The sequence below is a fragment of the Macrobrachium nipponense genome, chromosome 11, assembly GCF_015104395.2.
Source record: "Macrobrachium nipponense isolate FS-2020 chromosome 11, ASM1510439v2, whole genome shotgun sequence".
In the NCBI taxonomy this organism is placed as follows: domain Eukaryota; kingdom Metazoa; phylum Arthropoda; class Malacostraca; order Decapoda; family Palaemonidae; genus Macrobrachium; species Macrobrachium nipponense.
The window spans coordinates 10784489-10810677 of NC_061087.1; the positions used below are offsets into that span (position 1 = coordinate 10784489).

Consider the following 26189-nt stretch of genomic DNA (forward strand, 5'->3'; position numbering starts at 1 on the left):
CTCTCTCTCTCTCTCTCTCCTCTCTTCTCTCTCTCTCTCTCTCCTGCCTAACAGTTCGTAAAAGTGTCTTGAGAAAAGAATTTATAATTACCAATACATCATTGATAATAATGGCTATATCCACCCATAACATCCACGTGTCATTTTCTTACCAATCCAATCGAGACTAATTACAGGCTGTTCTACCCCAATTACGCATTCGACCATTTCGGTAAACTGGCAGTCAACCAAATTTTGAGGTCGATTCCACTCCATAAGATTATACTCTTTATAGTTATCTTGTTCTTTTACACCTTTGTATCTGATGCTGATAACTTTAATGCGGTGGTTCTCAACCAGGGGGGAATTCCCCCCTGGGGGAGAATTTAAGAGTTTCGGCGCGGGGGCGGGGAGTATTGTGGCCAAGGATTTTTAGTATTATACGCTTATTATTTGGAATGCACCTTTTAAGGCTGACAATTTTGGAAAGGGAGGGGTGGGGGAGGGGGGCCATTAACATTCTGACATATGGTGAAAGAGTGCATGGGCTAAAATAAGGTTGAGAACCAAATTGATTGACTGATTTATTCTTGCTGGCGTCGCAACGACTTGAGTGTTTTAATGGATTCACATTACCTCATCTCCACTGTATTACACCATATTAAATTTTTTTTCACTGTATTCATTGCAGGACATTTAATCTGTTTCTTATGTTACGAACTTCTTTGTTAGTTTCAGATTTTACATACTTAACAACTTTATTGACAGTGTTAATTTTAGTGTAACACTTATCTCACCATTTTCATGTTACCATGTTTAAAATTAATAATCCAAATTCTACTTAATCGTATTTCATAACTAGAAAACATTTAATTATAAAATCTGTTCAACTTACGACTTAATTTCAATTGCTCCATCAGATATCGAATCAATTTTCAAACCATTCTACCTACGTCTTTAATCAAAATGTCATTCCTCTTATTTCGGGTCTAATTTAATTACCCTTCTCTTCAATTACCCAAAACTACCATTCCCTCTTTGAACTTTCATGATGGTCTACAAGCCGATTTTCAATTCTCTTTCCTCTTCTTTTAACACGAATCGATTTCATCCGCCATTTTTGTCTTTTATTTCCTTATCAAGATTCTGTTTTCCTTTCTTTTACACAAATTGATTTCGCTACTTGTATTTGTACATTTACCACGATTCTCGTCCTCCCTTCTTTCTTATTTCGGTGATCATTATTTGTAAGAGCTTACTATATTCAGCGAACTTCGATTCACCTCTAGCGTCGGTTCTCCTACACGCATCGATCGATTCAGCCGCCAGAGGAGAGACCCGCCCGAAAATGTGGTAAGCCTTAAAAAGAACAGTGAACTTTGGCACCCTGGAACAAGAACTGTTCCGCGCACGTGGGTGTCGCTGAAGGGTCCTCCTCCTCCCCCTCCTGAAGACGGCCTTGAGATTTTGCCTGTACGTTTTGCCTCACGCCCAAAAGCCCGCCTCCGTCAAGCAACTGCAGCTTCAGAATTTTCTCAGCTTTATTGTATTTTTTTTTTTTACTTTTTATTTCTACCTTTATTTTTGAAGGCGGATACAGAAGGCCATGGCTAGCCAAGTCGAAATCAGTAATGGCAAGAATTTCATATTATGGACTTCTCTTATGTGATTACATATACTTGAAGAAAAAACCGGTTAACTATACAAAAAAAAAACGTTCTCAAGCAAATGTAGATGTCTGCACGTACATTCGTGCGTATTTTTGTGTACGAGTAAACATTTATATACAAAAACAATTATTACTATGACTGACTTAAAATGCTTAATAACCACATGTGTCTGATTTCAATGCCAATTTTTAAATGAACGAGAATAGATGGTACACTTAAAATCTCCAATGTTAATTTTTCTACATGAGTGTAACAACAATAAAATAATCGAGCCAGTGAACAGAATTATTAATGTTAAGATTATTATTACTGAAAGAATGTACCGTCGTAAAATATTCAGAAAATAAAAAATAAAAATAAGTAAAGAAAGAAACAATCTACAAGTTTTACTTACGCTAGCACTAGGGTATGTGCACACAAACAAAAATATGCAAGAGAAAAAAAATGAACCCGTTTATATGAAGCGTATGACAGGTCCAGTTTGAGCAGCGGCTGAACCCAAATGAGGCTTAACGGGTTCGACGAAAGGAGAGACTCGGGCTGATAATGCTCGTCAACGCTGGTGTCTGAATTAATGCGGTTTCAAACAAGCGACTGTTTAGCGCCGTATAAGCCCACAATAGGCGCCAGTCTCCCTCCTTCGCTCCCGACCCATCGTATCCTCAGGCGATTCATTAAACCCATCCAGGACAACCACCTCCACCAGAGGAACACAAAGGGGGGGGGAGGAATAGAGGGGGGGGAGGAAGGTTAATTCAGCATAGTAGCGGCCATTAGAAAATTGTCGTCGTCCGTCGTCTTGTGTAAGCACGGGCTCTTGCTCTAAGACAGCCCGAAAGAGAAAATAATCAACTCGTTATTATCCACACGAACAAAATCCTTCTTTCCCGAAGTTAGGGGAGAGGCCCTTCTCTAACATGACCATAAGAGCAAACATCTAAACCACACTATGTATAGTGTCTATGCTTCCCTCATCCAAGGAAATGCCTGAGATAGTAGCGGCCTTCACCTGACTCATTAAGTAGCGGCAGTCAACAGATGCGGTTATCCTGCAAGGCGGTAGTAGTGGTCACCCCATCCAGCTTCCACAGACCAACACCTTAAAAGGAGATCCATCGATCCGGATTCTTGAGAAAGAAAAAAAAAGACGCATCCGAGCGTTAGAAAAAAATTATAAAAAAAACTAATAAAGCCTTCATTCAATGTCACTTCATTATATTCCTTTAATGGGATTATTATGTTACAGTTTCGTTATATATCTAGAGCTCATAAAAACATACATACATACGTAGACACATATGAGTAAGCCAGCACACACACACACACACACACACAGAACCTGGGTTCGATCCTGATGTGAGTCAGAAACTTATTTCTGTTCCACACGTGATTGTGTGTTATTTCTATCATTCATATATATATATATATATATATTATATATATATATATATATATATACATATATAAATATACATACATATATATTTTTATTTACATAACATTCCTTTCCAAATATCACATGAGTCCCTACCTGTTTATTAAAGAGCAAGGACGTGCTGAAACGCTAGAACTAGTTACAATCATCAATTTGATGATTGTATGACCCATGTACAACTACGTCCGTGAAAGGTTATACTTTCAAAGAGCAAAGGCCTATGGGGAAAGAACAACCAATAATCCTTCTGTAGCCCAGGCTCGATGATAAAGAAAGGAAAAGGAAGAAAGAAGGGGGTGTGAACCTCTTCTCAATGGAAGAAAGTTTACAAATTTGGAAGAACTGAAGCAGGACGAGAATATTAAAAAAATTAAACTTGCAGCACTCGTGTAAATGTAACTTGCATCCGGGGTGAGAGAGAGAGAAACTATATGCCAAAGAATGAATAATCCAGAATTCAAGTTTAATTTTCACCATATACAACCAAATTACCTACAATAAAACATAATATTTTTAACCTCTACGTGATACCTTCTCCACTAAATCTATCAAGAGAAGACAATGCGATCAATCCAGTAGTCATACAATATTTTTATTTTTCCTGTTGTCCACCGATGACAAAATCTACCCGTTATGCCAAATGCCTTTCCTTCCCTCCTTCCTTCCTTCTCCCACTTATTCTTCTATCGCCCAATTTCTCTCTTTCATGCATTCTCCCATTTATTCTTCTATCAGGATTTTTACCCTCTCCTTCTTTTCCATTCTGGTCCTTAGATGAAATAACTCGGCCAAGATCAGCATTTACCGTCTTTATACAGCGTCAATCGGAATATAAGGGCCTCTTCCAAGCGTTTACATAAAACCATTAATACCCTTTTAGGGAGAAGGGCATCTCCCAAGTCGACCTTGGTATCATAAAGGGGCTTATGACCCTTCCCCTCAGGCTGGCATAAAAAAGGTGAGTGAGACATTGTCTCTGAATTCCGTTTCTTTATCTGTCTGTCTGTCTGTAGGTATGTATGTATTTATGTATGCATGTATGTATTATGTACTCTGTCAAAGACTGGTAACGTTCCGTTTAGGTATAAAGATTCATTCAACTCAAAAAATATATGCGACCAGGTTTTTAAGTTAACAAATTAATAGACTACAGCAAGGCAATTAATACTAAGAAAAAATTAAGTGACATACGAAAGTAGTAATATCAATCACCAAAAATTTGTCGGAAATAATGATTTAAGTTTAAGGTACAGCTTTAAAAACATCGCTCCTTTTCGCTAACATGTAGTATCCACCTAAGAACGGCAACCGATTTAAAAATGGGGGAGAAAATGCCCATCTAAAATCGCATCATTAGATCAATTACTTAACATTACTGAAAATGTAATCCAAATAAATAGAAGCAATGAAAAAATTCGAAGGTGCCCTATTAAAACATAAACACAATGACATTGTAATGCAACGGTTCAGTAAGGGCCAATTTCAAGATGAATAAATTAACCTCTATTAAAAGGAGACCTTCGTTTATCTGATGGCAAATGAATTGGTACACAGACAACTCAACCTTGAATACTCAATGAGAGAGATAGAGACTATTCTGCCTTCAGACTGTATTCATTGATACTAACCATGTCATGTTACCATGAACTGGATAAGTTTTTATTGTTCCCAGATGTCTTATTTATATATATATATATATATATATATATATATATATATATATGTGTGTGTGTGTGTGTGTGTGTGTGTGTGTGTGTGTGTGTGTGTGTGTGTTTTAGAGTATATCTGCTTTTATTTAATTTCAAAATTAGTAAGAAATCAAATTTTCTTTACAACAGCCTTCAAGAAAATCCGTATGGTCTGGCGAAACCTAACCACTGAATGGTATAAGTATCAAAAAAAGAAAAAAAAGAAAAAAAAGACGGAGAGTTTATAATGCTGAGAAAAAAATCGAAATTTCTATACATTGGAGACCATCTGTTGATAGACCCTGCAAAACTATGCATTATTATACGAAAAAGGTAACTGAATGAAGACTCCAGTAATAAATGCAATTGTCCTGAACTTTATATCTATAATGTAAATGTTTGTAATCAGCCAATTGTTACCATCCAGCAAGCTGATCACGTGTCCTTCAAAAACTAGTCAATACATCTTTCCCTAGCGTAGATATGCCTCCTAAAAGGTAACAACTCAGCCACCTACGCCATACGTCACCATCGCCATACATCACCGACAGAAGTTATGCATCACCGACAATCAGCAACTTGCAAGTCATCAAATTAGGTATTCATCACCATCAAAGTGTTATATTGCTCAAGCCTAACCAAAGAATTTTTATCTCCTGGGCAAACTTTTTTTCGACTGAGTAAGTTACATAATCAGCACTGAAATTATAGACTCAATCGTTCATTACTTCACGAGCTGTTTTTAGTATTTTACGTAAATATCCTGGAAATCTTTTTTTTAATACCCCTTACCACAACAGCCTTAACCTTTTAATCACCTACTTGAGACAGCTTTAAAATGGAAACAGAATTTTTCAATGCATTTACTAACCAAGTTTCATTCCAACTTTTCGTGATTTCACATAATGTCCACCCCTTTCTCTCTCTCTCTCTCTCTCTCTCTCTCTCTCTCTCTCTCTCTCTCTCTCTCTCTACCCCTTCCCACGTACGAATTTATGGCACCAGTGCAAATCATGTCGGCAATAACTCTAACCCCAAAACAGGTTTTCACATAAACAAGTATCGTGAATAATTTTACACATCCCAAATACCAAGAGGAAAAACTGTCTCTTTACACAAGCATTTGAGTGGTAACTTCTCTCTCTCTCGTATATATATATATTATATCATTATATATATATATATATATATATATATTATATATATATATATATATAATATATATATCTATATACACACACACAAGTGCTTGTAGGCCTATATGTACCTGACGGAAAGAAAATTAAGGTTTATAATGGAAAATATACAAACCCAGATTGCTGGATACTTCTTTTAGTAAGCAAGCCCAAAAACGGAATTCAGATTTCCCAACGCATTACGGAAGAAAACTGCTGGGACTTGAAGTAACGGACAGTTACCGGATATCAAATAAGTACAGGACTTGGCGCGAAGTCTTCTTTGTACCAAAACAGATGCAAACCGCTACATTCTCAGCCGTGCCACGTCACATACTGATGAATTAATCAATCACTCAGTCCAGCAAAGGAATCTAGACAGCCGTGCCTAGAGGTCACTGAGTTGAGATGCTTTCTCTGCTGTTTCCTTCGAGATAAAAATACTCCCACTGAACAGGACCAAAGAGAAAAATCAGTACTTCTATATATATCGACGTTGAGCCATAACAAGAGACAGTGCAATTAAACTAGTACTATCAAATTTGACAATAAAAAAAAATCAGATACTTTACATTTTCGTGAATTTTAATTTGTTTATGAACAGGTGAACATAGTTGGCGCCTGTTTGGCCCACACCACCCACCTGCCTGATTATATATACATACATACATACATACATACATATATATATAGATATATATATATATATATATATGTATCTCATAGTATATTATATGGGAGGGAGAGAGAGAGTGAAGAGGATGAGAGAGAGAGAGAGAGACGAGAGAGAGAGAGAGAGAGAGAGAGAGAGAGAGAGATTTTTGGGGCAAGAAACTCGTATTACTTCACCGCATTCTTAAATGTTGCATCAAAATCGCTGTAGGAGAGAGAACCACTTCCTCGTAACTGACAAACTGATTTACATCGTTCAACTTTGGTCTTCTACGGAGAACTGGGGATAAACAAACGAGAAATTAAAAACTCGGTTCCAAAACGAACAGGGCTGAGGAGACTCAATCAATCGAGTTCCATTACACGAAATTAATGGCTGAATTATACGGAACTTGGGCACTGATTGATTAACTAAATGATTGAAGGTTATCTGGTCGCTCCAAACAATTGTTTGGGAGGTTGGAACGAAAATGAATTCCGATTTGGAACGAAAATGAACTCCGATTTGGAACGAAAATGAACTCTGATTTGGAACGAAAATGAACTCTGATTTGGAACGAAAATGAACTCCGATTTGGAACGAAAGTGAACTCTGATTTGGAACGAAAATGAACTCTGATTTGGAACGAAAATGAACTACTGATTTGGAACGAAAATGAACTACGATTTGGAACGAAAATGAACTCTGATTCTCCTGTCCACAAGTAGAGTGGCTGAGTGTCAACGCAAACGACAGGACACACGGCAGAACTCACCATTAATCACGCCTCACTGTCACCTGGAGGCTGATCGAGGTGGCAAGAAAACAAGCACTATACAGGGACAATGATTCACTGAGAGAAATATCTAAATAGGAAAACATTCTTTAAAAACTTAACTAAGCTTAAAGAGGCGATCTTTGGGATAGAAAAAAAAATGTTGATTCACATACTGAAGGTCACATTAAAAAAAAAAATAGTCCACACAACCAAGATTTCACTTATGAAAAAACTATACAAATTTTTTTAGATATAGTGAGGAACTGATAAAAAAAATTGCAAAACTCTCGAAAAATAACAAAAATCTCGCGCAACCAGGCAGACTTCCTCTGGGACGAGTAAGACCTCGCCCGAAGAACGCAATCGAATCAACAATTACCGGCGATAATTAGCGTAAAATGGCCCAAGGCGAGCACCGTCTTTTCTGGACGGGGCTCCGCCGACGGAAAACGTGACCAGGGAATTAAAGATCTCCAGAGAGAGAGAGAGAGAGAGAGAGAGAGAGAGAGAGAGAGAGAATCCGGGGGACCAGTTGGAAACTCAATATTCCAACTCCATTTACAACTACATTCTGAATAGAAATGACCCGTCTCTTTCGATAATTAGCCGAGCTGTGCTTTAAAAGGCATCCGCGAATTGCGTCTAACGCGTCAGAAACAGGTGCGTTCGATGATAGTCGCGTCAATTTGCTCTCCTCTCTCTCTTCTCTCTCTCTCTCTCTCTCTCTTCTCTCTCTCAACCAGCTGCTGGACTGCTGAAGGATGGTACTTGTAGTGTGTTAAGGTGACACTCACCTAACGTGGCAATTAGTATTCCTGTGCCTCTCAAGGCCTCTGAAGCATCAGTTTTTAAATAGAAGTTTGTGATCAAAATTCATGATGAGGATGCGGTTGGATTATTCTTAGAAAGAAAGAAACATTTAGCAAAACTTTATTATTATAATCAAGTACTGATTATCAGAATAAAATCTATTATATTACCTAATATTTACTATTTTTCTGTGAATATTACGTTTTCGACACTTTAAACCCGCAAACTAACTACGTTATCGTAAAAGAAATTAAAGCGAAATATCGAAAACTTGTTTTGAGATTCAAACTGAACCTATAATTGATTTAAAATGAAAACATATGAGAGAGAGAGAGAGAGAGAGAGAGAGAGAGAGAGAGAGAGAGAGAGAATCATTTAACCGTTGGTTGAACTCTCCTCATTTTTAACCATCATCATCATCATCATCTTCATAGTCATCTCAAGCCTACTTCATACAAGCCTCCCAGCGCCGCCCACACATCCACTTATATTCTGGTCCCGGTCACGCCCACAATCGCCCACGTGACGCTGCAACGCACACACACGTATAAACACTAACTGCCTTACTGTAAAGCTGAGTTAGTTACTCGAGAGCTTGACCTCGCCCTGTGTTTTATTGCAAGATGTTCCAGGCAGTCGCCAGAATCCCAAGACTGCATGACTGATGGAAGGCTTTGCTTTGAGTTCGACTCTCTACTTTCGTCTGCAACTGTATTTAGCTTTTATTTATTTACAAACCGATTTTCGTCATCCCCATGCATAAATAAATTCTAAATGTATATTCAAGAAGAAAAACCTAACTCACATTTACGAACGACGAACGCTAAAGCAATATTATTGTTTGCTTAATTCACTTACTTTAGTCAGGGCTTTACCCTTTCCAAGACAGAATAAGTTCTGTGAGTCCTACGCAAAGTAAACTTTTAATATTATGACTTCCGGAATTACATCTATATGAGCTAAAATGAACTTTGATACTGAAGAATCAAATCATAACCAATAGTGCAACTACTGCATAAATTATTTAGTTACAAATAAGCAACATGATCTGAGTCCTCGGTAAAATGTTGCCCTTTTTATTTTCGACCAACGCAACTTTATAACACATAAGCTCAGTCAAAAAAGAATCTACTTTGCCACTTTCGATAATCAAAAGCAATACCATTTCAAGCAATACTTTTTTATCTTTCTTTCACTTTCCGTTTCATCTGTGCTTAAGCCAAAGTTGGTTTGGGCGAGGGACAATAAAACCGAATTCCAAGCAGACCATTAACAACGAGTCTCGATGACCCACCTGTTACGGGCTGCAGAAGAGCACGAGCCCGTGCCAGCACAAGGCTGGCTGACTTTACTTAGTACGTAGTAGATGACTCATTAATATATTCACCCTACATGGCATTTGCATAAGCAATAATAACATACTAGGCCTCCTGAACTTCATGAATTGCTTTAGCGTATTTCTGTCTCTGCATTTCGTAAACTGTAAAAGTAACGTGTCTGAGTCAATGAAAAATTAATTCTGAGTCAATTTCTTTATCATAAAAAATAAGGTTTCTATAATAGTTTTCATAATTTTCACATATTTGGTTCCCACGGGTAATTTCGACAGAACATTTCTTACGCTCAATTTCAAAACCACTAAAGATTATTTCCTTAGGTCATTTTTCAAGAATTACGAAACTAGCCTACACTTCATGAAATTATCTTCACGTGTGAAATTACGGTCACGTTATCTTTTCTAACCACTTTTAGAAATTAAAAAGTTCATGCTTTCTAACAATCTACTTGAAGTCTGATAACGCCCAATGCAGAGGACTGACTGCCCAAGTCAATCTGGTTATTTCATATATCAGTTTCGATTGACACTGCTTAGGATAAAGTAAGCAATTATCTCAAGTGAAAGTAACATTAACACTGGTAATCATGAAACATCTTTATATAATTTACAACTCCTAAAACTATCAAAAGGTCAAACGTATCAAGGAGAAACAACTCAATGAACATTAACAAATGTGTTCTTCTCTCTCTCTTCTCTCTCTCTCTTCTCTACTCCTCTCTCTATCTCTCTATCTCTCTCTCTCTCTCTCTGTATATATATATATATATATATATCTATATATATATATATATGTGTGTGTGTGTGTGTGTGTGTGTGTGTAATACAAAATGTTATGTACAAACAAACATCATCATGGCTTCTCAACAGCCACATGCTCTCTTACATTGTCAAATCAATCAAGTCATATATATATACTATATATATATATATATATATATATATATATACATATATATTATAGTAATATATATATCATATAATATATATATATATATATATATATATATAATATATACACACATATTCATATATATATTAATATATAATATCTATATATATATATATATATATAGATATAATATATTATAATATACGTGTGTGTGTTTATAATACAAAATGTTATGTACAAACAAACATCGCCATGGCTTCTCAACCGCCACATGCTACCTTACATTGTCAAATCAATCAAGTATATATACGTATATATATATATATATATATATATATATATATATATATATATCAATATATACATTATATATACATATATATATGTGTGTGTGTGTGTGTTTATAATACAAAATGTTATGTACAAACAAACATCGCCATGGCTTCTCAACCGCCACATGCTACCTTACATTGTCAAATCAATCAAGTACACAATCTCCAATAAAAGTTAACTTGATACGTGCAGAATCCCACGTTTACTGATATACATTTAGCTCATGAATTAACAAGCAATGAAGCCGGATGAAAACCAGATGCAGCAGCAGTGGCAACAACAAGAGCAGCAGCAGCAGCATCTAGTATAAGGCCAACCAGGGTCCGATCTAATGAAACCATTTGAATTGTTGATCAGGATCAAACAGAGAAACTTCCTCTCCCTGTGCATTTGTAGGCAACATTATAGGTCGAAGGCTTGCGTTTTATGGCCGGTTACAAATATACGAACATTTGTACTACCCACAGCAATAGTTCTTAACACAGTACACCACCTGTTGGACTTCAGGTCCAAGTGATGCGAGTTGGGTACCCTTATGAGAGTTGAGAACATAGGTAATTCTCTTTGATCAGAAAAGTCAGTGAGTAGATCACTCATGTAGTTCATGGCATTAATCATTTTGTCGTTACTTTACTTTTAAAGGAGCGAGATAAGCTTCAAATTGCAAAAAATAAAACAAAATGGCAATCAAGAGAAGTAATGGAGAGTCTTACAATAGGCATCTTCTACTAATCAGACTTCCTTTCATGTTCATTACTGAACGTAATTAATTTACCGACTTAAGCTACAAGAGATCGCCTAGTATCGGGTTAAACACACACATACACACACACACACACACACACACACACACACACACACACGGGGTGAATATTTTTAAAAACTGTTGAATGTCGAAGTCGAAGATAGTAGAGCGGCAGAGTTGAATGGGCCAAACAGGAGAGGGTTAGTTAAGTTTAAGAAAACTTGCCCAAGTAACTGATGAAGGACAATTAAGAGTCGAAGATTAACAGAGAAGCTACAAGACAGTAGTGATAGTTTATCTAGGTGGAAAAGAAAAATAACTGAAAAAATAACTTGTTCCATTGCAAATTAGTTAAGATGATATAGGTAATAGCAAGAAATTATAGGGGCATCACATTACTAAAGATACCAAGAAATTTTAAGGTGGGATTTTGATTAGGAATTACGTCAAATGCCAGATGAATGACTAGGGAAGAAGAGTCGATTTAGAAGAAGAGTGTATGTGGAATAAGTATTCTTTCCATTCAAAAGTTATGTGAACACTGAAACCTGAAGGACAATGCAGCAGCGAAATAAAACATTCAAAAAGACATGTTCCACTGTAAGTGACATACATGGATCACGAGAAAGTTGTGACAGGTTCTGTAGAGGTAAAACGGAGTGCTGAGGATCTATAATGTAAAAGATAAGTTGTTTTGAGCGATTAAAATTTCTAAGACGGAGGAAATGCTTGAGTTAAAATATGTAGATGGAGAGTAGCTGGTTTGGTGTATAAGCGGGTCTGAGACAAGGATGAATTGTCACCCTGGTCATTTAAGATTTTTCAAAATGTAGTTCAGTGAGGAGACGGAGAAATGACAGCAGATGTGGGTGTAAGGTTGTAGGATAAGAAAATGAATTGTGGAAGTAGTGTGTCACGACTGATGACGGGAAATGATAGTGTACGGGGTGGGAATATTGAAGAGAAAGATAAGAAACTAGAGAAGGAGAATGGAAGAGTTTTCAAATGGAGAAAACTAGGAGTGAGTTATCAGTGGTAATGGAATCGAATATAAGGAATCCAAAATTTAGACTGGCTAAGCTCTGGGACCTATTGAAACAATATTGAAACAATTGTTCGAAGAGGGTGGAAAGTAAGATGGAAGAAAGAGGATAGGAACGGAGGTATAGAAAAAGGAATGAAAGGGGAAGCTGCAAAGAATGCTAACTAAAGACTACAGTGCACCGTGTGAGGTGCACTGAAGGCGCTGCCCACCGACGGGACGGTGGAAAAATGGAAGCAATTGCTTCGCAGTTGATTCGTACAACTACTTATGATAGTTATGATGGATGGTGGCGGGATGTGAGAAAAGCCACGTTCAGCTCATGTGCCAAGATAATAATCAAGATTACTGCACTCACTGACAAGCATTCTATCAATCTCTCACAACTCCTAGTAAGATACTCTGCCTCCTCCACCTCGAATTTCCAGAGCTTTTGGGCATCTCCAACACTTAATTACGACTTTACAACAAACGGTAATTAAATTACTACCTTGTAGGTTTTTTTTTTTTTTTTTTTTTTGGTACACTGTGAGATTAAGCCAACAACGGATGTGCAGCGGACGCTACGCAATAAAAGAATACCCGGGGGGTGACGGAGAAAAGGGAGAAGAAACCAGATGCAACACAGGTGTGAAAAAGTCATTAACACCCAGCTGATACAGCCCATTACAAAATGCTTACATCACACAAGACTTGGCGTGAGAAGGAATTACTGGCGGTATGCGAAAAGCCATTCGGGTAAAAATGCCGCGGTCGTAAACGTCCGGCGAAGGGAACGACATAGGGTGGTGCGAAAACTGTTTAATTATCCTATTGTAACGGAGCAAGGTCGTCCTGCTTATTATCTATGGCAAGGAGAAGAAGAGGAAAGGGAAGTGCGGCTTTCAACACATCGGTGCTTAGATGTAAAAACTGGAGGGGGGATGGGGGAGGGGGGAGGTGGAGGGGGAGGGTGGAGGGGGAGGGGGGAGGTGGAGGGGGAGGGGTAAGGGACGAATATGTCACTTCAGGGGATGTACAAACGAGCACGGACTGAAACACGAATCAAAGGTTGGCTTTTTAACCAGCAAACTGAGCCACTCCCTCTTCCTAATAATTAAAATTCAGGCACTACATTGTCTGTGCGTATTGCTAACTTGAATATACTATAACTCCAGCACTGATAACTTTAAAGGCTGAAATCTATTCATAAATATTTTTTCTGATACATTACAACACATATCAGTTAGAACAAGAAATGAAGTTATGCAGAATTAATGCTTCAGGAAGTGAAACTTATTGGTCATTTTTTTCAGCTACAAACAAGACGATCGGGAGGCAATATAAATGAAAACCAAAATGTTTTGACCAGCACAATGTCTTGAAAACAAAACTATAAAAGTGGGCGTAACTGCAAAACATACAAACAATAAATATTGACAAGAAAATCGGTGTAAACAACGACACACTTGATCAATGTGTACCATCAATAAAGGCGATTTAACTGATACTAAAAGGACATATATCACAGACAGGCAAGCATATTTCTGTTCACAGATGCCAAACATTTCATCCTATAACGAGTACCTCTGCAACGTTAACACGACATCGAAGCAAACCCTGAGAAAATATTAGTAAAGAAAATTTGGTTGTTTCATCTCGCCCTAACTTACCAAGAAAAATTTCCTCACAATAAGATAGACTGCATTCTAAACTTGGAATGGAATGGAATATGGAATTTAGGCCAAAGACCAAGCGCTGGGACCTATGAGGTCATTCAGCTCTGAAAGGGAAACTGAGAGTAGAAAGGTTTGAAAAGTGTAACAGACGGAAAACCACGCAGTTGCACTATGGAACAATTGTTAGGAGGAGTTAGATAGCAAGATGAAAGAAAGAGAATATGAATGGAGGTACAGCAAAATGAATAAAAGAGATTGGAGCTAGGGGCCGAAAGGACGGTGCAAAAAATCTGAAGTAATACCTATAGTGCACCGCGTGAGGCGCACTGACAGTGTTACCCACCTATGGGGCATACTAAACTTATCATGAGATATGGTTCCTGTTTTTGTAAAGCCTCTTAACACTTAACACTTTTCATTTCAAGAGCCATAAAAATATCCAGATACACATTACTAAAAACATGTCAATAAGACAAGGACATCTAGCTATATGGAAAGAAAGGCATAGGGAATTAGTATTCACCTGGTTTGGTGTTCACAAGGCAACTCCAAATGTAGAGAAGATGCAGATCTTGAGGTGATCTGTCGAAACCTTAAAGCATATAGCTATCAAAATCAAAGGAAATATTTATTACAAGAAGGTGGAAACGATTCACTAGCTACAATGGACATGCTTTGTATCCTTAAATAGTGCGAGATGATCATTTTTGAAACTATTTCGCCAGAAAATCTCCATTTTTATGAAAGCTTCATTTGCAACATGCAATACATCCTAACTGGAATTTTCATGATGAAATAAGCATATATGGATATATATTTCAATTAGGTACATAAGGTCATTTAACTTTTCACTCTTTAAATATATCTATCTACTGAACTTACCACACTAGAACAATACATGACAATCTTATGAATCCACTCATTGAAGGACGGAAAATAAACAATCTATGAGATTTATACGACGGAGAAACGCCCAGGCAACTCCGGTACGTCATCACCATCACCAGCGCATCCCAGGACCAGCGGCGAGTAACGCCGCGTATTCTTCGGGTTGTTGCAAGTCTCGTGCAGGAAGCTCAAGCGAGTGAAACCAGCAGACATCTATGAAGTGAAGCACGCTGGCAGCCCCGCAACGACGCAGCAGGCCTTATATAGCAGTAAATAAACACAAACATCTGAAAAGAGCGCTGTGCTGCTGTTGCTGCCGGCCACCGTCAATTGCCAGGCCAAGAGGTTACATGGGTAGTCGGTGCGGAAAGGCCACAGCGACCGACAGAAACGAAAAGTGAGGAACGGTGACCAGTCTGTACAAATGAACTTGACTTTCTCTATTTTTCTCCTTTTTAGAATATGTAAACTCACGTCTTAAACACACACACACACATATAAATATATATGAGTGTGTAACTATAGTCATGGAATAATAACCACAGAGAGAGAGAGAGAGAGAGAGAGATTCTATGAATGGTTTCAACAGGCGAGATGAGGATGGCCTAATCGAGACCCTACCGATTTGATACCATAATAGTTTACTAATCCCGTCTGTAGGGTTCTCTCTCTCTCTCTCTCTCTCTCTCTCTCTCACACCTCCAGTTAAAACCAACAACAGTCGACTCACAACCAGGTACACATTTTACTTCTGGGGTCAACATACTCATACTTGAGGTTTTAGGGACAGCGCCCTTCATCAGCTTAGAGAGTCCTACACTGACCACTCAATTCGTGAGCTAAACATAAAATCACTCCGTTACGAGATAACATTACTTGACGTCATATAACTTGACCAGAGACTGGGACTACATAATTATTAAGCATCTTAGACTCTATAGATATAATAACGATAAATGGTTATGAAAAATGAAAATGAACTTGCGATGGACAAGGTAGGACATAATGATGAAAAGCTGGCAAATAGAAAGAGATATTGGACTTCGTAAATGAAGACCCAAAAAAGATGCGGATTTAGATAAGCATTACTAAAGACGTTCCTATCTCGATGCAGGATAATGAGGGCCTGAAGAATAGATATCTGATGATCTACACAGATGATGCCACAAAAGGAAATGATCGGTGTTGACAAGGAAATTCCCAACGTTAAGAAGACGTAGATCTTGAGATGAGATGAAGAAAGTTGTAAAAGTTACATTGTGTGAATTTTACTAAACGTCATAATCAAGAGTATAACGTACTAAGTCGATGATAACTAAAGGAAAGAGAGACAGGGCCTTGGAAACAGGCTACATGAAGCCCAAAATGATTAGTAGGAGACCAAAGACGGATACGTGAAAATGTACGAACTAAATAAAAAAGACTCGTATATATTCTGATACTACATCGCCCTGGTGAAGAGCAGCTGCAAAAAAATTGGAAATCCCGACCATATAGAACGGGGGAAAGAATGAAGGCACAAACTGCTATTATAGCACCGAGGAAGAAGAGCCACAAAGTACACATTCCTGAAAGGTATCGTACAGGATATTGATGGTTAATTCAATCAGATCGAGGTCAGAGGTCGGGGGCGGAGTTCCGAACCGTGAGATGCCCTAACCCTGTTTGTTAGTCTTCTCAGGACTTGGGCAGCTTAGAATTCCCCCGGCCAGCGAGCTCAAGAGGGCGCCAACTCCGACAGCTGGGACAGATGACCCACCGCATTCTGGGAAGACGTCGAGCTTACGAAAGAATTCGTTGTCGCTCTTTTAACTGCCTTTTATAGTCAAGGGCTCTGGCCGAGGTTTCCCTCCCAGGAATACTGACGGCTTCAGTCTATTTTCATCAGCAAAAAAAAAAAAAAAAAAAAAAAATTAAAAAAAAAAAAAAAAAAATAAAAAAATATATTTTATATTTATACATATGAACAAGTATAAAGACAAGTTTTCCAATTAAGACATATAGAACAACCTTTTAATTACATACATAGTACGTATATACATGGGTGTTTGTTCCTAAAGTCCTCATTGGGAAACTTGTTTATACTTATCCAACATTTTTTGCTGAAGACTGAAGCCGTCAGTATTCTGGGGATATATAGTATACACACACACACCACACACACACACACACACATATATATATATATTATATATATATATATATATATATCTATATATAGTATATATATATATATATATATATATTATATATATATATATATATGTGTATATACACACACAATTAGCGTCCTCATCATCAACATCAATCTACACAATTAGCGTTCTCATCATCAATCTATGAAAGGCAACATAGGCAAGAGAAAGGATAAATGCATTTATTATTCAAACAATGTCCGCTTAGAACACGTACTGTTAAACAGCACTGCATATAAGTAATAACCGCGACAAACTTCCTGAACCACAAGAATTGTATACAGTTTCTTAACTGTTTTGGCATTTTTTAGAGAGTTTGGTGAACAGAGCATACACATGAAATAAATACAATTTTCTCACTGGAATACGTTGTAATACACTAAAGACCTTTATACATGGACACATGAGTTCGGATAAGGCAGACGTAACACACACACACACACACACACACACACACACGCACGCACACCGCACACGCACACGCACATATATATATATATATATATATATATATATATATATATATATATTATATATATATAGACATGGGTGACGGCTCCAAACATAAACACCATCCAAATCATATATAACTACATAAAAGCCTCATCAACACATTAGTCGACTGCTCCTACATGCATTATCACTTTGCTCTTGCATGCACATCACGTCTTATGAATAGCCTACTAAGGCCCTTCTATTCCACCTCTCCTTTTACAGCATCTAACCAACACCTTCTTGATCGCCATCTCCCACATCTTATAACTAATGAATTACGTACACATTTCACTAACCTCTTGTCCCCTCCTCTCCTCTCGCGTGGTCAGATTACCTCAAAACACTGACCCATCTTTTCGCTTAAATTATAATGATTATAAAATATATACAAAGCTTACTTAGTTGAATGCATTTTATTACCTAGATGAGAAACTTACGGAAATAATGAGGACAGAGTATGCAGAAAGGGAAATAACACTTGTTATCTAAAACAACACTTGGATTGGAATCTTGGGAGATTACAGAATAACAATAATATATTAGTATACTAAGATTTGTATTGATACATGGACATGCATAAAGTTCAGACGTTAATACTGTAGTCAAAAAGAAGTTGATAGAAGAATAGGAGCTCATAGAATATTTAGGAATAAATGCCATGAAAAATTGATAAATAAATGAAGGGGAGATGGAGACGATCTGACGATATCCTTCACACTACCCCATGGAGAATATGTGATAGTGTCAACTCCTTTATGCACCAGAACTTACAAGACCTAGATCTACTTGGATGAGAAATCTGAGACAGGATTCAGGAGATAAGTGGAGTGAAAGCACAAGAACGACATGAACGGCGGAATTTCATTGAGGCCCTTTCCCAATTCCTAATATTCTCTTCCCAAACGTGAGAAATTGTTGAGCGGGGTCCCATAACTGCCGCTAATAATAATAGTCAAAACCAAGCAACTGTAATCGATTACTTGATTCACCTCTAAAAATACTAGTGAAATAAATGCATGGATTGACAACGTTTCACAGAACAGAAAAAATAACGGCAATTCTATAGAAGAGTTCCGTATGGAGATATCGTTCATTAGTTAAACTGAACTATATAAAAAGGGTGTACATAATACAGTAAAGGTGAGATCATTTGAGAAATTTACTGATAATGAGATGCCATAATAGTAAAAAACTATTTCAAACCTTGCCGTAGCGTTTGGGTTCTAAGAGAACTTCTGGGAAGTGGGAGCAGAGAAAGATAATAAGGATTCGGAAAGCGCGCCGAAATAGTTATCCTCCAAATACAAGCAATATGAACATAAATAAATCATGATTATCACAACCTACAAGACTTAAAATGGCAAAACATAGATAATGGTAGTTTAAAAATAAAATGTTTTAGAATTCCTCTAGGTCTATCCACGTACGTTAACAAATTTATGAAAAATTTGAAAAACTAGCGGGTACTTGAATATTACGTCCGACTGATATACATTGCATTACTCGATAAAATGCGTATACGACTGCACCCTGAAGCTTAGAAATATTATTTGGCCTTTTGGTAGCTGGGCATAGCCTAACAAGACGGTTTAAAACAAAAACACCCTAAACTTTCAGATGAAAATTGAAGGAATAAGGCAGCTTTGTTAATGAAAAATATTCTTATTTCCATTGTGATAGCTAAACTATGAATGATCAATTCCTTCATCCGTACAATAAAAGTTACTATACTCTGTTTTTTTCCGTCTGTCCATCAGCCTGTGGTGTTTTCGCGTGGTAACACTGCGTCTCGGGCTTTCCCGGGCTTTAAATAGTTAAGCTACGTGTACGTTTTAGGTAAATAAAAGGATATCTGGGTGTACATTTGCAACTGAAAAGTGTTTTAATAATTTACTGAATGCGAATTACACCGTTAATATTCGAAATAGAATATGTTACCATGCGCAAACACCACAGGCGGATGGACAGATGGAAAAAAACAGAGTATAGTTATTAGCATATGAGCCAATAAAGAAGTCTATATATAATAGAGAGGGTAAGAGGGAGTGGCACAAAATGAATGGTATAAAATAAATGTATCCCACAGACCAAGGCGACACTGAACTCAACAACGAGGACTGAGGAGTTAATGAAACATTAAGAAATCTCACCTTGCAAATGGCTCTGGTTCTAATATGTACCACTTCTCGATGGGGTCCGTATTGATAAGCCTAGTCAATGCTGATTCCGTCAGCGTTACAACGCCAGTTTTCGGATCAGCACTCCACTGGCCTACGTCTAGGCCTATTTGCCTCCCGGAAGATCCCATTGCAGATGAAGATGAATCCCGCACGGGACTGCCTGAGGCGCTTGTTGACATCTTCTACGGTTTACCTTGCGCAATTTGACCAATAACAGTTTTGTTTCTGAACACAACACGAATTGGCAATGTCTCCTTTTCTTGGTATACAAGAGGCAAGCTAGGTTAAAAGCCTTTTATTTTACATTCACGCTATTTCAGTTTTCTGAACGTCATTCAAAATAATGGTAAAAATCAATTCCGTAGTTACGAATTAAGGTCTAGGCCTACGGTTTATTATAGCCCAGCCTGATTACAACAATGTATTTTATATTGATATCTTCAAAACGTGATTTCTTTTACGACGTGCAAGAGCACACAAGAAGCAATAATTTTCACCCAGTTCTTAGTAATACTAAAATCACAAGGCTTATGAATGCAAGACTTACAAATGTTGCATAGTTTTTCGGACACGTTTTGCACCTGGACCTCATCTTGTCAGTTCCAATTTGAATTCTGCAGTGGAATTTTGTTCGTGGAAAATATTTGATAACGTATTTTCAAATATCCAATTAGGCAATGCAACCTAACCTCACTTGGCTTGAAATAAATTTCCCTTACGTCAACAAAATTTTCTTCGGTGATGGCAAATTTTTCTCATCTAGTATGCTCAGTGCAATTACGAACGGATAAAACAGGGTCTACGACAGAAACGGAATATTCGTGATCAGGCGTTACGCAAATGACGACCGAGCAGCCTCAGGAACTGAAGGATGCGAGAACTACGACGAACTCACTTGTTCACACTACCACCTCCAGCCACACACTAGCCAAGAAGTCCGTATCGGCGAGGATTGCTTCTCACCTAACTCGCCCGCCCGCGCGCTTGCCCCTACTAAACCCGCCCCCACAAGTTTGAATTCATTATACGATCTAGACTAATCCTGCGTACAATTGCTAGTTTCTGCCAGTTTATTTATTTATTTTTCTCATGTACTTTCACATGACTTCACTTTTGTTTATACTAATAATTTCGGAGCTTGAGCAATTGATTTTTCATGGTCAGTGGCCATTTAATACGTGACCTTAATCTACCCCAGCATTTTCCGTTCATGTTCGTTTGCTTGAGGATCACCCTGTCTCCTTGATTTCTGAGTACAGTAATATATAATAAAATTCTCCAAAGAAATTAAATTGACAAAAAATTAAGAACATGAAGGAATATTTTTTTTTATAAATAACATTGTATAAACAGACAAGCGGTTACCTATATCTGGAAATGTACTCCTAAATCATTTCCTTTAGGCCATGATGGAAATCATGGAAAGTTTATCACCAATTCAAAATAATTTTTTAACAGGAAATGATCAACAGAAATAAGATGGTCACTCAAATAAGATGATATCTCATAATCAGCGAGTGTTATACTAGATAGTGGTATGCGTTAAATGCCGATAAGTAAATATATTATTTCTAGTTATACAGAAATTGTTTATCGTGAAATGCTTAAACTACGTTTGTCATATTCATCCCAGGGAAAAGAATTAAATGAATTACCGAGTCTAACGAAAACTTGATTTGCCACACATCTCACACCACAAAGAGATCAGTAACTTCGAATCGAGGTTGGTCGTTCCTGTCTGATAGACCAGGTAAATCTTTAATAATACTGGTAGTCTCCTTACATACGAAGACGCACTATTCAGTTGTATTCCACACAGGAAAAGGTAAAACGTAAATAGTTAGAGTATGTCCAACAGTTTCTCCCTCCAATGGACCTCTTCTTGGAGCGTTTATTAAAGAAAGAAAATTTGGTTACAATATATGTAGCCAAGAATGGTCTAAAATCTTAAACATATGGAATACTACGACCAAAGACTAGCAGTTTCAACTAAGAACATACACCAATAAAAGATTATTTATCCAATTTTTAAATCCTCAGTTTCAACTACTGGTGCCTATCACACCCCTCCCCCGCCACAGGAAAGTAGTGCCATCAGTGCATCTCACATAGTGCGCTGTAGACTGTTAAAGGGTGCTTGCACCGTCCCTTCGGCCCCTACCTGCATCCACTTTTGAATCAATTTACCATCATTCCAACTTCCTATTTTCATTCTTGCTGCCCAAGTGCAATGGAGAGGTTTTCTCCTAATCCACCTTGAGATCCATGTGCGTCATCTCCTTTATTTTCAGGATCTCTTTACCTTGCTGTCCAACACCACTCCAACTCTCTTTTCTCAATCTTAAGCGCTGAAGGCCGAAAGTGTCCTAATGTTTGGCTCGACAGCCTAAATTCAAGAAATCAGTCATACTGGTGTCTACTCCATCAATCCTGGATTCAGCCTCATACATTTTACGAGTCAACTACTCAATGCATACATGTCACCCTCATAATTATTCCATGTTAGGTAAGGTATCCGTAGATGTCAAATACTAAAGGCCTTCACGTCTTGAAATGTCATCTATGCAGTCTCCGTGCGTCAGCCGCATAATCAATTCCAAAATCTTATAAATGTCAACTGCCAAAGTCCTTCCTGTCATTTTTCGTTAGCCCTGCAGACCAAATAAACAAGCCCTTTAATTTGGCGGCGTTTCTCTACTTGTCACCTACTTCGTTCATAAAAGTCAGGCATATTATTCTATTCTACAAAGTCACTTGGTAGGTTAACAATGAGAACAGGGTCTATCGAAGATAGATTTCAATACCCAATGAACAATTATTCGTGCACCGGTTAAATTCCTAAACTTCTGCTGTTTTAACGTCCAAGCATGAGGACGACAAAAAATTAAGACGCAATATAGTTACCACATCATTATGATAATGATGGAGGGCAGAATTCCTCACTTGCTCAACCCGCTCCCCACTCCACCTCCACCTCCGAAAAACTAGGCTGATCCTACCTCAAATGCATATATGCTCTTGTGGTTATTTTCATAGCCGAGTTAGAAAAGGGAGGATACAAGCACTCACTTACGAAATTTAATGTCCTTCATTCTCGCCGCTATAAATCCTTTTCTGTCGGCAAAAATTCGCAACTGACTACATATCCTGTTCTTGATCTGAAGTTTGTCATCCGGCAAACAAATTCCATAAGCAAGCCTCGACATATCGTGTCTCCCTTCAGATATACTGGTTCCATTCATTTACTTTCCTTCGCGAACGCCTGACCATTTGACTAGTTCACCAGGAAAGATCAGTATCTCGCATCTAACCTGTAATTTTCGCTGGTATTTCGTGTAACGATTTTTTTTTTTTTTTTTTTTTTTTTTTTTTTTTTTTTTTTTGGGGGGGGGGGGTGGGGGGGGGGTATGGTGCTTTTACGTTTGCATGGAACCAGTGGTTATGCAGCAACGGGACCAATGGCTATAACGTGACTTCCGAACCACGTCGTGAGTGAACTTCTATCACCAGATATAGGACGTCTCTCACCTCAATGGAATGCCCGAGAATCAAACTCGCGGCAACCGAGGTGGTAAGCCAACACTATACTGACCACGCCACTGAAACGCTGAAAAATGAATTTGAACCGCGTCTCGGTGTTCCTGCCTGGTACGGCTGCACATTAGCCTTCACCAATCCTAGTGTTATACAAACAGATTTTTCATTTCCTATTCTAATCGCTCATGCAGATGTGTTCCACATCACGATGCCAAACATGTAAGGCTGCTCAATTCCTCCGACGTTTCGGAAACCCCGACTTCTGTTGAGATGAGTTGAGTACTAATGCTGTGGTTTTAAATTTGGGGATGACAGTTTTATTGTTGCTGACCTACTGATGCTGTTTCTGTCATGGTTTCTGTATTCACTGTTACTCTCGTTGTCAACTTTTCATGTTTATGGTAGTTATGGAGTCGTACTAGTGGAGTAGTATTCTAATACACAATATCACCGATAAAAATCATGGACGTGGAGTAAGTTGTATACATTTATTACTTTTTCAATAACAGAATCTAAAATCCATCACGACAGAAATATAATAATAAAAGAAACATGAGTATCATTGTAATGAATTTCGAGACTACAAAAACGCAATTGATCATGTGTGAACGGTTAAATAAACCGCATGTATATACAAATATTAACCCACAAAATATCTGCGAAGAAGCATTTATCAGTTATAATTCCCCATGGATGGTGAAAGTCACTATCTACCGTCGTTTTTAAAACAAAAAAAAGGGCCAGGTTCGAATCCTTGTCGAGACAAAACCACTTATCAGTTACACTTCCTTTTGGGAGAAAGTTATTCCCAAGGTAGAGTGAATTCGATATTAAACGATATTTGGCGCTTAATATTTAAGAATATAAAAAAAGTCAAGCGTGTTTATGTGACAACAATTCATGTCGTATTTACGTAAAATCTACTTTGGTAAAGAAGTAGGAAATGTTTATTTTACATTTGTTTTGCCTTTTGACTACGAACCATAATAGGAGACTTTTGGATATTATACAACTCCCGAAACACTAAGTTTCAGCTACTTAGGACAGACATCGATATCATAATGCTCAGTCATGATATTTAAACCCGAAACCAAACACATATATATCACAGTAAGATTGTGGAAACCAGACATTTCACGAAATTCCTGAAACTTTCTTGGAATTCGTGAAATCACCAATTCACTTGGGACCATTTGATAGTACTAAACATGGCGAAACAGTGATTCGTCTACACTGTCTCGCCGGGTTTAGTACTAGCCCCTCAGGAATTAAATGTGTTTAGGAGGGTTTAGTACCAACCCTTCCGGTACAGAATGCACTTAGGGACATTTGATCCCCACGGGCTAATACTAAACACGGCGAGACAGTGTAGATGAATCACTGTTTCGCAGTGTTTAGTATTAGCCCGTGGGGATCAAATGTCCATAAGTGCATTTGGTGATTGCACGAATTCAATGAAAATTTCAGGAACTTCGTGAAATCACTGGTTTCACAGTCTTTCTGTGACATATACACATCCGAGGCTACGATAAAATAAAAAGTTGGCGAGATGGGCTGTGTGTAATGTGATAGTTCAAAATAGCCGTCATTACGAAACCCAGGAGACAGGAAATGATTTTTGCTATTTCAAAAACAAATGCACGGACGGAGACTTTTTCTTCTATTTATAACGCATGAAAAAAAAGATACAAAAGACGTTTGTTAACAACGATTACAAAAACAATAGACATGTATTTCCTTGTAGTTTCCTGAGACATTGTTTTGACAGATAACCTCACGAAAACATAATTAGTCTCATCTAAAAACTTCCGTATTCTGTTAGCAATTTTCATAATTGCATCTGGATAACTGTCAACTGAATGTCACATGGTGTAAATTTTCCGCTGCTTTTCCAATAACTCTCTCTCTCTCTCTCTCTCTCTCTCTCTCTCTCTCTCACACACACACACACACACACACACACACATACACATTTAAAACACCTACCTTGTTTTCGTCTCAGTCTAAACATCAGATTAGAAACCGTCCTCCACCCCCATCCCAGAAATAATAAAATGAAATGGAAAATGCGTTTGTCTTTTCACTCATTTTGTTGACAGGCCAACCTTTAATATACCCAGTGAAATTCAGTAAGATCAAGGATGGGTCCTTCCTAATATCTGAAATAGAGATGAAAAACAAACACACACATTCTCTTTATCGTTTCGGAGTTTCTCGACATTAAAAGACAATCATCCTTTGAGAGACAGAATAAACATTCTTCCGCTTACGGAAGTAGCCCCAAAAAAAGTGTTTGCCTTCCTTTTATCAGCAAGTCGCTACCCACCTTAGTCGTCAACTAACTCCTCGGTATATAATTCGCAAAGCTTAACCACGGAGACCATTTCATACATGTGCGCGCGCCACGCACAAGCATGCCTAAATATGTGACACACGCACACACACATACACACACACACACAGATATATATATATATACGTATATATATATATATATATATATATATATATATATATATTCATAAATTGTATATATAGCCTACACAGTATGAAAAACGTGGTCAACGATGACCCATATAATTTTAATACACAGATATTATATATATATATATATATATATATATATATATATATATATATACTATATATATATATAGATATATATATACGTATATATATATATATATATAGATATATAATG

At 37.6% G+C, this 26189-nt stretch overlaps 1 protein-coding gene across 4 annotated transcripts in view; it reads right to left on the reverse strand.

Annotated features, from left to right (window-relative positions):
* The window catches only part of LOC135222027 (serine/threonine-protein kinase par-1-like), a 370912-nt gene that overhangs the window by 299585 nt on the left and 45138 nt on the right, over nucleotides 1-26189 (reverse strand). The window contains exon 1 of one of the 4 annotated variants that reach the window (XM_064260193.1): nucleotides 19922-20897. The exons of the other annotated variants lie outside the window; for them this stretch is intronic. Coding sequence (XP_064116263.1) covers nucleotides 19922-20130 — 209 coding nt within the window. The 5' untranslated portion in view covers nucleotides 20131-20897. Of the gene's footprint in view, nucleotides 1-19921; nucleotides 20898-26189 lie in introns of those variants that run through there. 4 annotated transcript variants of the gene reach the window in all.